The 14,449-nt window shown below is 37.1% G+C and overlaps 1 protein-coding gene across 3 annotated transcripts in view; it reads left to right on the forward strand.

Moving 5' to 3' along the window:
• FBXO9 (F-box protein 9) overlaps window positions 1-14,449 on the forward strand; it is a 28,614-nt gene that overhangs the window by 11,237 nt on the left and 2,928 nt on the right. For all 3 annotated transcript variants that reach the window (XM_045844052.1, XM_045844051.1, XM_045844050.1), the window contains 7 exons: window positions 1,400-1,530; window positions 2,316-2,430; window positions 8,915-9,033; window positions 9,262-9,352; window positions 10,017-10,112; window positions 10,438-10,531; window positions 12,293-12,444. In XM_045844052.1, the coding sequence (XP_045700008.1) occupies window positions 1,400-1,530; window positions 2,316-2,430; window positions 8,915-9,033; window positions 9,262-9,352; window positions 10,017-10,112; window positions 10,438-10,531; window positions 12,293-12,444 (798 nt within the window). The remainder of the gene's footprint in view (window positions 1-1,399; window positions 1,531-2,315; window positions 2,431-8,914; window positions 9,034-9,261; window positions 9,353-10,016; window positions 10,113-10,437; window positions 10,532-12,292; window positions 12,445-14,449) is intronic.

Raw genomic sequence — 14,449 nt, forward strand, 5'->3', positions numbered from 1 at the left:
TGTTATTATATTATTGCTGCCATGAAATAATTAAGAAGTTATCTTTACGAGTAACTATGCTTTTTGCCAGTATTTGTTAACTCCTTATACTATTAACACAAGCTTTGGATAAGCCATATTAAAAACATCCCAGTGAAGTCACTATTAATTGCCTATTTAAACGTTTGGACCAATAATATTGTTCACTCAATTAGATTTAACAGTGTAAGTTAGTTCATACTAAAAAAGGAATCATTTGGGCCTTTTCTAAGCCTTTTAAAATTTAGTTAGAGTCATTTGAACCCAATAAATAAACTGCAACTGCTGTTAAGAAAGTTTGTATTAAAATATTAAAGATGCATTTCTTTTCTGTACAATCTCTTTATACAAACTCAGATTCTATGAAAGTTCTTTAAAGATGTACATAATTTTTTATCAGATCTAATAGGCCCTAAAAGTCTCTTTGTTGGTTGTTGTTGTTTTTTTTTTTTACCTTTTGTTCAGTGTTGGTAAAGTAGCCCTTGAATCCATCCATACTCAACCATACTCGCCCTTGTCGTGTCATAATAAGCTCTTTCTGGTTTTCCAACTTCACCTTGTCCAAACCTTTATGTGTATCTGATCATTTTTAAGGTTACTTTCAGCAAAAATGGTAAGCTGGATATTTTTCTAGAACTCTAAACTACACATTTGTTTATATTGGTAGATGATTTGTGGACCCTGCTGAGATTTTTTAAATTATACATTTCCCTCTCTAAATGTTAGGGTGATAAGGCACATCTGTTAGAAAACCTTGGTAAGTACCTCAGATGACATCTGTATATTTGATTTTTATTCAACTAGATGGATTAATCACTTAAAGGAATATGTTTACTTCAGCCCTGGCTGGTGTGGCTCAGTGGATTGAGTGCTGGCCTGGGAACCAAAGGGTCATTGGTCTGATTCCCAGTCAGGGCACATACCTGGGTTGCAGGCCAGGTCCCCAGTGGGGGATGCTTGAGTGGTAACCACACATTGATGTTTCTTTCCCTCCCTTTGTCTCTCTAAAAATGAATAAATAAAATCTTAAAAGAAAAGAATATGTTTACCTCAGATTTTAAAATCATTTGAAATTATCTTTTTCATTAACACATGAAATGTCTACAATAAAACAGTTAAATCACACTATCTGTATCCCCAAATTCTAATTCTTTCTGCGTGGAAATTAAAATTTGCTGAAGCTTTTTTCTTCAAAAGACTTGTTATGGTACTCCTGCAAGGCAGGATAAACTTTTATCAGATCAGAGAAAAAAGTAGTGAGAGGTTGCTTTTAGATTACTTTTTCTAATGACGATTTGAAAATGCTGTGAAAAATCAGTTCCTAAGCTTTTTGTTCGTAGACTGAGGCACTTAGTGTATTCACCTCCCTCCTTTTTTGCAGCATTGAGGATAATGATGATGATAGCAAGATGGCAGATCTGTTGTCCTACTTCCAGCAGCAGCTCACAGTTCAGGAGTCTCTGCTCAAACTGTGTCAGCCTGAACTTGAGAGCAGTCAGACTCACATATCAGGTGAGAATTTATGCTCATTGTAAGTCCACAAGAAAGACATTACTATAGATTTTAGTTTTTCAAACTGAAAAGTCAGATGACTTGCCAGATTATCTCATTCAAAATATGACTGGAGATCTAGCTATAATTATTGTTTGTGTTTACCTACAAGCTTTTTAAAGTCTGAAGTAGATCAGAGTTTTTAGTGCAGTTGTTCAAGGATGCCACACTTTTTCACTTAAGATCTAAGAGGGTGACTATCTGAGTTGTTGGGGCGGTCCTAAGAACGCTGGGGGAATACGAGGACTACTAAGAGCATCAGGTGTTTCAGCCAAGTTGGACAGCAGTCCTGAGATACAGGCTGAATGTTTAAAAATGAATGTCTTTCTTTTCATATGTTAAGTGTTTAATTAGCTATGGGACTTTTCAGAAGAGGACAATTGGACATTTTCAAGAAAATAAAAATAACTTTTTACTGTTAAATGCAGTATGGATCACACACATACCAACGTAGTAGACTATTTTTCTAACATTAATTTTAACACATCTTGGTAGTAAAATAATCTTCTGAGCAATGGGGATGCTTTAAACAGTAGCTTCAGATCTGTTCCATACTTAAAAAATAAAGATTTGTGTCTTGATGTTAGGAAGCATTATTACTTCGGAGTTAGTATATTCACGCATTACGTCTGAGCAGTAATGGAGATGTGATTTATAAATTTGCAGGAGTGCATAAACGTATCTGTACTGACAACATGACCGTAGAATGTCAGGAGAGTCACTGAAAGGGAGGTTTTCTTTTGCAGTGCTGCCGATGGAGGTCCTGATGTACATCTTCCGGTGGGTGGTGTCAAGCGATTTGGACCTCAAATCATTAGAGCAGCTGTCACAGGTGTGCAGAGGATTCTATATCTGTGCCAGGTACTTATGTTTTAAAAAACAAAACAAAACTCAGGGACTGGTGAAAAAAGGTATTAGGATCTCTTGCCAATTTTGATAAAAGAACTTGATTGGTGTTCTGGGTAAAAGCTGTTCAAGAACAGTTTTGCTAAGCTGTACATATGTGAATTTCTCAAGCTATTTAGCATTTAAAAAATAGGTTTCTTTTTTATTTTTCTCATGTAGAACTATTTATTTATTTATTTTTTAGTTTTATATTTTTAATTAATGTTATGGCTGCACATAGTTTAAAGAATTACATAATTCAACCGGGTTTGATACTAAAAACTAAACAAAATGTAACAGCAATCCCCTGCTTTCCACCACTCCCCACAAACCTGGTGGAAGCAACCACTCCCTAAGAGGAAATACTTGAAATGATCTTAGCTGATTCTTTTGCTATTTACCTTCACATCTCTTTATCTTATTGATTGATTGATTGATTGATTGATTGATTGATTATTATAGTTCAAGTACAGTTGTCTCCATTTTCCTACCACCAGTTACCCCTGCTCCACCCACCTTTACTCCCGCCCCCTATTGGCTTTGTCCATGGGTCCTTTATATATGTTCCTTGACCACCCTTCCCTCTTTTCCCCCCATTATCCCCTTCTCACCTCCCCTTTGCTTACTGGCAGTTTGTTCTTTATTTTAGTGTCTCTGGATGTATTTTGCTTATTTATTTGTTTTGTTGATTAGGTTCCACTTATAGGTGAGATCATATGGTATTTATCTTTCACCTCCTGGCTTATCTCACTTAGCATAATGCTCTCCAGATCTGTCCATGCTGTTGTGAAGAGTAGGAGCTCCTTCTTTCTTTCTGCTGCATAGTATATTCCATTGTGTAAATGTACCATAGTTTTTTGATCCACTCTTTTACTGATAGGCACTTAGGTTGCTTCCAGCACTTGGCTGTTGTAAATTGTGCTGCTATGATGCAATAGGTTTCCAGGGTATAGAGTCATATGTGGAACAGATACAGTTACACACATTACTTCCATAGGGTAGTTTGCATGCTAACTTAGCTGATTTGGAAAATGAATTATGCTAAAAAATACCTAAGCTATTTTCACAGTAGCTCTAAACCCATTATTTGATAATGATTTAAATTTGGATTGCACTAGAATTTTCTTTTAGCCCATTAAAAGTAATCCTATACTTTTAAAATCATTCTGAGTGAAGAATAATCATAATTTTGTATAACATCATTTGAAACTGGTAGTTTTTCATGGGCATCTTATGTAAAAATATATATACTTATTCCTTACATCTAGAACTTTTTTTATAACTTTAGTTCTTAAAATTTAGATGCATTATTTTTAAATAACCTAATTTCATTTGGAGTCTTTGTATTTTGGGTAAAACATGAGAATTGCTTGAAGACTGGTTTTTGGTGGTTCTGTGTACTATTCTGTTTAACAAGTACATCTAGTGGATTGCCACCAACCTTTTGAAATTTGGGTCTCTAGCACTATTGCTCCATTAACTTCTTTTGATTATTAACAAAACATGAAGAAGGAATTAAGAAAAATGTGGGGGATCTCTTTTTGCAGTCTGGCTCCAATATAAATAGCTTTTACATCTTTAAAACTGAGTATTTTAAATTATAGAAGCTAAAAGCATTTTGAGTTGTATAAGAATCACGTGAACATTTAATACACCTTTAAACTTTGTATTTTGTACTAATCCCATAACAAAGTCTTGTGGCCACTACCTTTAAAATGTTTCTCCAGTCTGACCATTCTACTGCTTCTCCAAAGTCCAATACTGGTTCAGCCACCATGACACCTAGTCTGGATTATGGCAGAAGCACTCTATGTGATCTCTGCTTCCAGGCTTATGCGCCTGAAGCATATACCCCATAAATCACCAGAGTGATCTTTTGTTTTCCTTCTTTTTTCCTATCCTCCTGCCCCCTCCCCCTTGGCAACTGGCAGCTTGATTTCTGTATCTATCAGCTGCAGGACCTGGCCTGCAACCCAGGCATGTGTCCTGAGTGGAAATTGAACTGGCAACCCTTTGGTTTGCAGGCTGGCACTCATTCCACTGAGCCACACCAACCACAGCTGTTGTTGAATCAGGTTTGCCAATACTTCGTTGAGAATTTTTACATCTGTTTTCATCAAGAATATTGATCTATAATTTTTTTTTTGTAATGTCTTTGTCTGATTTTGGCATCAGGGTAATGTTAGTGTTGTAGAATGAGTTTGGAAGCAGTCCTTCCTTTTCAATTTTTTGAGATAGTTTAAAAAGGATATGTATTAATTCTTCATCTGTTTGGTAGAATTCAACTGTGAAGCAGTCTGGTCCTGGACTTTTATTTGTTGGGAGTTTTTATGGTTACTGCTTCAATTTCATTGCTGATAATTGGTCTGTTTAGATTTTGTATTTCTTCTTGGTTCAGTCTTGGAAGGTTATATACTTGTAGAAATTTTATTCATTTCTTCCAGATTGTCAGATTTGTTGGCATATAATTGTTTGTAATATTTTTTAATGATTCTTTGTACAGGGTCCAGCAGAAGCAAGGCCTGCTTGAGTGTGGTTGGTAGGGTAATAATATGGGTGTAATAATTTATCATTTTAATTTGAACATTTCACCTAAAATGTCACATGGTTACTTGAGTGTGATATTGGTATGTACAGAATTACATGCTTATGATTTTGTAATGAAAGATTTTATAATAAAAAAGGAACATTATTTGTGCTGAACCCTGTATTTCTTTTTTCTGTATTTTGCTTTTAAGATTTTTATGACAGAGAAGGAGAGAAACATCAGTGTATGGTTGCCTCTTGCACACGCCCCCAACCCACCCACTGGAGACCTGGCCTGTAACCCAGGCTTGTGCCCTGACTGGGAATCCAGCCAGTGACCTTTTGGTTTGCAAGCTAGCACTCAGTTCACTGAGCCATACCAGCCAGGGCAGACTCTGTATTTCTGTGGTAGTGGTTGTAACTTCTCTTTTCTTTCTGATTTTATTTATTTGGCCTTTCTCTTTTTATCTTGAGGAATTTGGCTAAAGGTTGGTCAGCATTGTTTAACTTTTGAAATAACCAGCTCTTAGTTTCATTGATCATTTCTATTGGTTTTTAAATTTCTATTTTGTTTATATCTGCTCTGATTTTAACTATTTATTTCTTGTGTTTACTTTGGGGTTTTGTGTTGTTCTTTTTCTAGTTTCTTTGGGAGTAGATTTAAGTTGTATATTTGGGATTTTTCTTACTTCCTGAGGTGGGCCTGCATAGCTATTATGAGCTGCCCATTTAGAACTGCCTTTGCTGCATCCCATAAATTAGAAAAAGTTTTATTTTCATTTTCATTTGTTTCAAGATAATATTTTATTTCCTCTTTGATCTGTTGGTTGTTTAGTAACATGTTGTTTAGCCTCCATATATTTATGTTTTTTTCAGTTTTCTCTCTGAAGTTGGTATCTAGTTTCTTGCTATTGTGGTCAGTAAAATAGCTTGATATGGTTTCAGTCATCTTGAGTTCTTTGAGGCTTATTTTGTGGACTATGATCTATCCTTGAGAATGTTTCATGGGCACTTGAAAAAAATGTGTATTCTTCCACTTTTGAATAAAATGTTCTATAAATGTCTATTAAGCCTGTCTTTCTAATGTGATACTTAAGGCCATTATTTCCTTATGAATTTTCTGTCTGGATGATTTATCCATTCACGTGAATGGAGTACTAAAATCCCTGACTATTATTGTATTACTATGGATTTTTCCCTTTAAGTCTGTTAGTAATTGCTTTGTATCTTTAGGTGCTCCTATGTTTGGTGTGAAGATATTTACCATTATATCCTCTTCTTGGCTTGACTCCTTTATAACTATGTAATGTCCTTATTTATCTTCTTTTTTACATTTTTTGTTTTAAGATTTATTTTGTCTGATATGAGTATTGCTATCCCAAATTTCTTTGATTTTATTTGCATGAAATATCTTTTTCTATCCCTTCAATGTCAGTCTGTATTTGTCTTTCAATTTGAAGTGAATGTCGTATAGGCAGCTTATAAATGGGCCATGTTTTGTTTTGTTTTTTATTTTATTTATTTATTTTTCAAGAGAGGAGAATGAGGGAAAAAGAGGGAAAGAAACTTTGATCAGTTGCTTCCCACACCCTTAACCCAGGAACTGGCCTGCAGTCCAGACATGCGCCCTGACCTGTACTTGAACTGGCGACCTTTTGGTTTGCGGGACTCAGCCATTATTTCTTTAAATAAGGTTTCCGTTTCTTTCTTTTTCTCCTTCTGGGATCCTTATAATGGGACTGTTTGAGCACTTGATGTTGTCCCGGAGGTTCTTCACGTTATCCTTGCTTTTTAAATTTTTTTCTTTTTGCTGCTCCGATTTATAAATTTCCACTAGTTTGTCTTCTTGGTTACTGATCTGTTCTTCTGTATTAGTTAATTTTATGTTGATTCCTTCTGATGTGTTTTTTGTGTGTGTCAGCTATTGTAATCTTCAGCTCTGCCTGTTTCTTTGTTATATCTTCTCTTGGTTAAAATGATCCTGAAGTTCCTCTATTCCACACTCAGGTTTGGTGAGCATCCTTGTGGCCATTTCTTTGAATTCTTTATTAGCCAAATTACTTATCTCTGTTTCCTTAGAGGCTTTTTTCTCGGGGATTTTCTCATTCCTTCATTTGAGAGGTTCTGGGGATTTTTTTTGTCATTTTGTTTGACTTTTCATGTTTGTTTATATGAATTAGACACTATAACTATTTCTTCCCAATCTTGAAAAAATGGCCTTATGTAGAAATGGCCTCTTATGGGTTCTGTGTGTTGGGTGGTTTTGGCAAACTGGTCAGAGCCAAGCAGGTGCTAAGGTGACCAGGGCACTGGTCTACCAAGTTGGAGAGACTCTGGTTGGGGAGGCCAAGTGCATGCAGTAATGTTCTGTTCTTTCTGCTTGTTCCCTTGTTCAGGGGCAAAGTGGGCTTGGGTACTATGCCTAGGAACATGCTGCAATGAATTATTGATAGGCCAGAGCACTTGGATGGAGCCCCCGCCCACCCTATGGAGGTAGAAGGGAACATAAACAATCATGCTTCCCAGCAACTCCAGCCCAGAGAGCTCCCACAGCTCCCCAGCCTGCTCTGTATAGTCTCTTATCTGTTGTACAGAAAGTGGTCCTGTGTAGTTATCTCAGTGTAGGCTTTACTGCTGGTTCTTTTAGAAGGCTGGTGGGAGTGGTCAGCCATGTACAGCACTGGGAGTACTGGCTTGAGGGTTGGAGTGGCTGCCTGCAGAGAGGCCAGCAGGTGCATGTTATGTCCCATTGTTACTGCCAGCTTCCTTTGTCTGGAGGCAAAACACTCTGGGTAGTGTAACTGGGAACGCACTTCCTGGTGATCTTGCAGGTGGTCAAAGCATCCAAATAAAGCCCCTGCCCACCCTATCAAAGTGAAGGGGGACATAAATAATGGTGCTCACCAGCTCCTCCAGCCCTGACAGTTGCCACAGTTCCCAGACAGCCCTTGTGGCTTCCCAGTCTTCTCTATTTGTCTCTTTCTCTTGGTGGTTGTTCAAAAGCTATTCATTCAGCCCTGGCTGGTGTAGCTTAGTGGATTGAGCACAGGCCTGTGAAGCAAAGGGCTGTGGGTTCTATTCCCAGTCAGGGCATAGGTTGCAGGCCAGGTCCCCAATAGGGGACACATGAGAGGCAACCACACATTGATGTTTCTCTCCCTCTCTTTCTCTTTCCCTTCCCCTCTCTCTCTCTCTAAAAAAAAAAAAGGGGGGGGTTCATTCAGCCCTCAGTTTTCTCTCAGTAATTGCTCACGATATAGGTGTATATTTGTGTTTGCTTATGGGAGAGGGTGAATGTAACATCCTCCTGTACCACCACTATCTTGGACCTCTCCCAGAGTCATCTTTTTAAAAGCCTAAGTTATGCTGAAAACTCTGCAGTGGCCTCTGTCTCACTTAACAGCCACTCCCACCAGTAAACCAAGACCTCACCAGCCCCTTACTACCCCTCAAATTACATAGCCTATGCTTCATCTTGCTTACTTTGCTGCAACTATATAGCCCTTCTCGCTCCTTGAGGAGCACACCAGCCACACTCACACCTGAGGGTCTTGAACTTGCTATGGTTTCTGCCCAGAATACGCTTACTCATCACCTGTCCAAAGAGTCTTCCCTTAGCCACTGCATCTAAATAGTCTTCATTTCTCCCCCACCACATCTTTGTCTGTTTACCGTGCTTTCTTTGTTTGTTTTTTGCAGTGAGCACATTGCCTGAAACTTCCTCTCTGTTCTCTAATTTTTCGTCGCTTTCCCACCAGTGAAAGAGCAGGGCCTTCATCCATCTGTCTATCTCCATGGCCCAAGATGGTGCCTGCCAGGCACCAAACAGATACTTGCTGAATAGAAGGTGGCTCATGGCAGGACTGTTTCTTAAGTCTGCATATAGGGACTTAGCCTTTTATATATATATTGACATTGTGATTCTCTTACCTAGAGACCCTGAAATATGGCGTTTGGCCTGCTTGAAAGTTTGGGGCAGGAGCTGCATTAAACTTGTTCCATACACATCCTGGAGGGAGATGTTTCTGGAAAGGCCCCGTGTTCGGTTTGATGGTAAGTTGGACGCTCTAGAACTCAGGAGAACTAGTGATTCATCATGCTGATTTTGTTAAATACTCAGTCTTAGTTTTCTGTGACAGACCTAAGTACCATGAGCATATTTAAAGGAAACTATAATAAATAAAAGTAAGGCTAGAAACATACTATATGATTGTAATTAAGATTCTTTAAAGTTTATTATGTTCTTAATTTTTTAAAAATGTTTTGTTTTTTTTTAAATAGGAGTGTATATCAGTAAAACCACATATATTCGTCAAGGGGAACAGTCTCTTGATGGTTTCTATAGAGCCTGGCACCAAGTGGAATATTACAGGTACAACTGAGTGAGTGAAAAATTCTCTCTCTCCAAGTAGTTGTTCACTGGTTATTGGACATCTGTTGTTTGTGGCTTTTGCATTTATACAAAGTGGCCCTCAGTGTCTTTATCCAATATTATAGCAGAAATCATAGTTAAAAACCAGTGGGTTACTACAAATTTAATTCCTCCTAGCCTCTAAATCAAAGAACCATTTTACATTTTAGATCTCTTCCTTGTCTTTTGCCCTTGGTGCACTCATTTGCCTTTCCACTGACTTGTGCTGTTACTCAGCCTCATTGTTCATCAGATAATACTGCCAGTGAGAAAGGAGCAGGCATGTTACCTCCTGTGTATTATGAGAGCCCGCTTTGTTTGACATTAATTAATGTTCTAGGAAAGAACATACAGAGCTTTAACAGAGTAATCTAACTTTTTATTCAGTGAATGAAACTAAATGTTCAACGGTTCCCTCTGAGGAGGGCAGTAAAATGCCATCAGTTCTGTGGTGCTGGCCTTCCAGGGTGTCAGTCACGTTTTAATGATGTTTTGCCGGCTCTTTGGCCCACAGTATTTCCAATTTGCTTCCACAGCTATGCCTAGGTTTAGGTACCAGTAAAGAAGGACGTGTTTTGTGTTTTATGTGTGTGTGGTGTGTTTTGGTATTCTTCTTTTTACACAGGTACATAAGATTCTTTCCTGATGGCCATGTGATGATGTTGACAACCCCTGAGGAGCCTCAGTCCATCGTTCCTCGTTTAAGAACTCGGAATGCTAGGTAGAATTTTCCTACAATTTTCTATCCCGTTCACATTTTACATGGTTACTTGCAGGTTAATATGATCCTGTGTTTTCTTAACTTACTGTTGGATAATTTTAAAAGCATTCATTGTGTGGAAATTTGTGAAAAATAACAATTCCTACACCTCTCCACTGGACAGTGTACTTCAGTAGGTCCATGGGGCCTTTGACACTAGGTTTACTCACATTCTACTTGAGTCCTCAAGCAAGTTGCTTAAGCATTATTATAATCCATTATTTCCTAGATTATTGAAGTACACATAACTAATTAATAGATTTAAAATGTATTTTTTTATTTTTAGAACTGATGCAGTTCTATTGGGTCATTATCGCTTGTCACAAGATACAGACAATCAGACCAAAGTATTTGCTGTGATAACTAAGAAAAAAGAAGAAGTGAGTATGCAAGGTTCAATGAGCAGATTTCTTTTTATTTTAATAGCCTGTTGATTCAAGCCTTCTTGATTAGAAAGGATAAAAATAAACTTTCATTATTTATACTATTACACAAAATGTATGGTGACTATAGCATATCTCTAAAGAGAACTGGAGGGTTTTCAAAAAAAATGTGGTTATTTTTTATTGGCTTGGCTTACTTGTTTTTTTTTCCAAATGGTTTCTTTTTCTGGTCCTAGTTTTCACATGTGAAAATGTAAAGCCAGAATGTCCTGTAAAGTAACTAGTAAAATGATACCTGAATATGTGTTTTGGGCTCTTCTCCTTTTGAATCATGTGGGATTTTCTTTCTAAATTAGCTCAAGTAGGTAATTCTTTCATAAGGATATTCTTATAGAGAATTTCAGTTTCTACTGGAAATAAGCTAATGTGGGATAATTTTCTTCTTCCCATTCTTACAAAAGAAAAAAATTGCCAAGCAAATATATTGCTGGATTATCACACTCTAGAGGGTTTTAAACCTTAACAGATTGAGGGCTTTTTCTTAAACAACCTTTCTCCAAGTGCATTTTTTTTAGCCCTGGTTAAAAATCATAATGTATCCCCAAGAAGTCAGTTGTGAGGAATTTATTGCTTTTATAAAATAGTATAGGATTTGAAAGAAGTCCCCCTTGTGTTGAATCCCTCTCTCTTCTCTAGCATTGTGTCACAATAGGGTTTCTCTGTGAGTCTTAGTCCTGTCACCTGGGCCATCTGTTGTTGGCTTCTCTGCTTGGCTCTCATAGACCCTTGAAATCTGGGGAAACAGTCTGAGGGGCAGAGATAATTCCAGTGACTGTGGCCTTGGCCATGAGTTTCCTGAGGTCAGAATTGGCAAGTTTGTGTTGCTCCATTCTAGGTTTTGTCTAATTAGAATTTAGGAACTCCCACATAGAAAAGCCATTTTCTCTTCAGACTATGACACAATAAAACTATATATAGTGTTGATATTTTTGTGTTTTTAGCAGCAGTGTTTGCAGAAGTATGATTCTAATGAAGCTAGTCACATCTATTTCTCCATTGACTAATTTACTGTTACTGCAAAAAATAAGTTATACTCTGTTTTTTCTGTAGCTGTCACCAACTTACCACTTTCTCTGTTTAAAAATTCCCAAGTGTTTAAAAAAAAAAATTCCCAAGTGTTTTCAAGTAGGAGGAGATGTTAGGCTTCAAGAAAGGAGACAGAAGTCTTAATTTCCATCTGAAACTGCTTTGTAACTCCTTTGGCCTGTCTGGGTCTTCATTCTTCAGCCATTAAATAGCAATAATGCAATCATATTTAGTACATTAGGGTACTGTGATGATTTACTGAGATGATGATGATGAGGGGAAAAACCTTATGTTTTTGGAGTGCTTAGCATTTTTCTTTTTTTTTTAGTTTAAAGATTTTATTTATTTATTTTTAGAGAGAAGGGAAGGGAGGAAGAAAGGGAGAGAAACATCCATGTGTGGTTGTCTTTTGCTACTGGGGATCTGACCCACAAACCGGGCGTGTGCCCTGACTGGGAATTAAACCAATGAACTTTTGGTTCACAGGACAGTACTCAATCCACTGAGCCACACCAGCCAGCACTGATTGCTTAACATTTTTCAAGACACTTATACACAATCTTATTTGATATCCAAGACAACTCTACTATATGCAGATATTATGTTATTCTTGCATAATATATTCCTATAAATATTTTCTACAGAAAAGCTCATGCACCTTTTCTTTTACAGAAGCCACTTGACTATAAATACAGATATTTTCGTCGTGTCCCTGTGCAAGAAGCAGATCAGAGTTTTCATGTGGGGTTACAGCTGTGTTCCAGTGGCCACCAAAGGTTCAACAAACTCATTTGGATACATCATTCTTGTCATATTACGTACAAGTAGGTGAATGCATTAAAAATACCAAGGTTACAGAATAAATGTGTACTTACCAGATCGTTTTGCTTCTCCCATGTTTGTCTTACCATTTTTTTACTTTATTTCCACTAGGTTTATCCTCAGGGATTATGCGCTGATTTTAATAAAATTGTAGTTAGAAAAGTAAGTCTGCTAAGAAGACTTCTTATATTCCAAAGCCAAATCTATTAGGTGGTTCCTATATAAAGCTCATGTTCTATGAGGATTATTTTTTCTTACACTTTATTTTATATAGTCATGCTTAATATCTTTGAATGTTCTTCAAAAACAGTATTTTCAGACAATCAGAAATTTGAAAGAATTTTGTAGTGGAGACCTATATATCTGCTTGGTATACCATATAATATTAGTTTCAGGTATGCAATCCAGTGATCTGACATTTATGTGCAGTGTGATCACTACACTAAGTCTAGTGCAAACAGTGACAGTGATCTGTCATCATGCAGACTTACAATAACATTATTGATCATATTCCTCTTCACCTTCTTCACCTGTCCCCCAGTCTCCCTCCCCTCTAGCAGTCATCAGTCTGTTCTCTGTGCCTGTCTTTCTGTTTTGCATGTTTATATCCTTTAGATTCCACATTCAAGTGAAACCATAGGGTATTTGTCCTTCTCTGTCTGACTTATTTTACTTAGCATTATACCTTCCAGGTCTATCCACATTATTGCAAATGGCAAGATTTTCTTTTTTCTTTTCTTGCTATTTTACTTTTTTATTTATTTAAGATTTTATTCATTTATTTTTAGAGAGGGAAGGGAGGGAGATAGAGAGAGAGAGGAACATCAATGTGCGATTGCTGGGAGTCATGGCCTGCAACCCAGGCATATATATACCCTGACTGGAAATTGAACCTGAGACACTTACTTTTTAATTTTTTAATAATTTTTAAATTACAGTTGACTTACAATATTATTGTTTCAGGTAACATAAGGATTATAGATTTCTATAACTTATAAAGTGATTACTCCAATAAGTCTAACACCTGTCTGACACCAAACACAGCTGTCATGGTGCTATTGACTGCGTTCCCTGTGCTGCATTTCACATCCCCCGTGGCTTTTTGTAGCGGGTGATGTATACATTTTAATGCCTCCCCTTTTTCTACCCATCCTCCCAACCCCCCTCCCCTCTGGCAACCATTAAAATGTTCTCTGCACCTATGAGTTTATTTCTGTTTTGTTTTTTTGTTTGTTTTTTAGATTCTACATATAAGTGAAATTATATGGTGTTTATCTTTCTCTGTCTGACTTCACTTAGCATAATACTCTCTAGTTCCATCCATGTTGTCACAAATGGCAAGATATCATTCTCTTTACGGCTGAGGAATATTCCGCTGTATTGGGTTGGCCAACAGTTCGTTTAGTGTTTTTTTGTACAATGGCTCTAGTAGTACTTAGTTGTTTTTAACTTTATTCAAAACAATTTTGTTAAATTGTATTCTGACAGCTGTCATATCAGCATGCATTTAAAAAAAACTTACCAAAATTGGTAAATTTTTCTGCAGCCATTTTAATATTGAAGATAGAAGAAAATACCCAATATTTTCGGCATATTATGCTTTATTATTTCAAGAAAGGTAAAAATGCAACTGAAATGCAAAAGAAGATTTGTGCAGTATATGGAGAAGGTACTGTGACTGATTGAATGTGTCAAAAATGTTTTGTAAAGATTCTTGGTACTACTGACACTTTAGCCAAGTAATTCTTTGCTGTGGGGCTGTCTTATGCATTGGAAGATGTTTAGAAGTACCCTGGCCTCTACCCACTAGAAGCCAATAGTGGGAGATAGCTGACACACTCAAAATATCCAAGTCAGTAAAGTTGTTGGTGAAAATGAAAAATGGGTCTTTTATTTTATTGAAAAAACAAAATGGACTTTTTGGCCAACCCAGTATATATGTACTCATCATCTTCATCCACATGTCTATCGATGGACACTCAGGTTGTGTCTGAATCATGGCTGTTG

This window comes from Phyllostomus hastatus, unplaced genomic scaffold (assembly GCF_019186645.2).
Source record: "Phyllostomus hastatus isolate PE091 unplaced genomic scaffold, TTU_PhHast_1.1 phas_contig_40, whole genome shotgun sequence".
NCBI classification, from domain to species: Eukaryota; Metazoa; Chordata; class Mammalia; order Chiroptera; family Phyllostomidae; genus Phyllostomus; species Phyllostomus hastatus.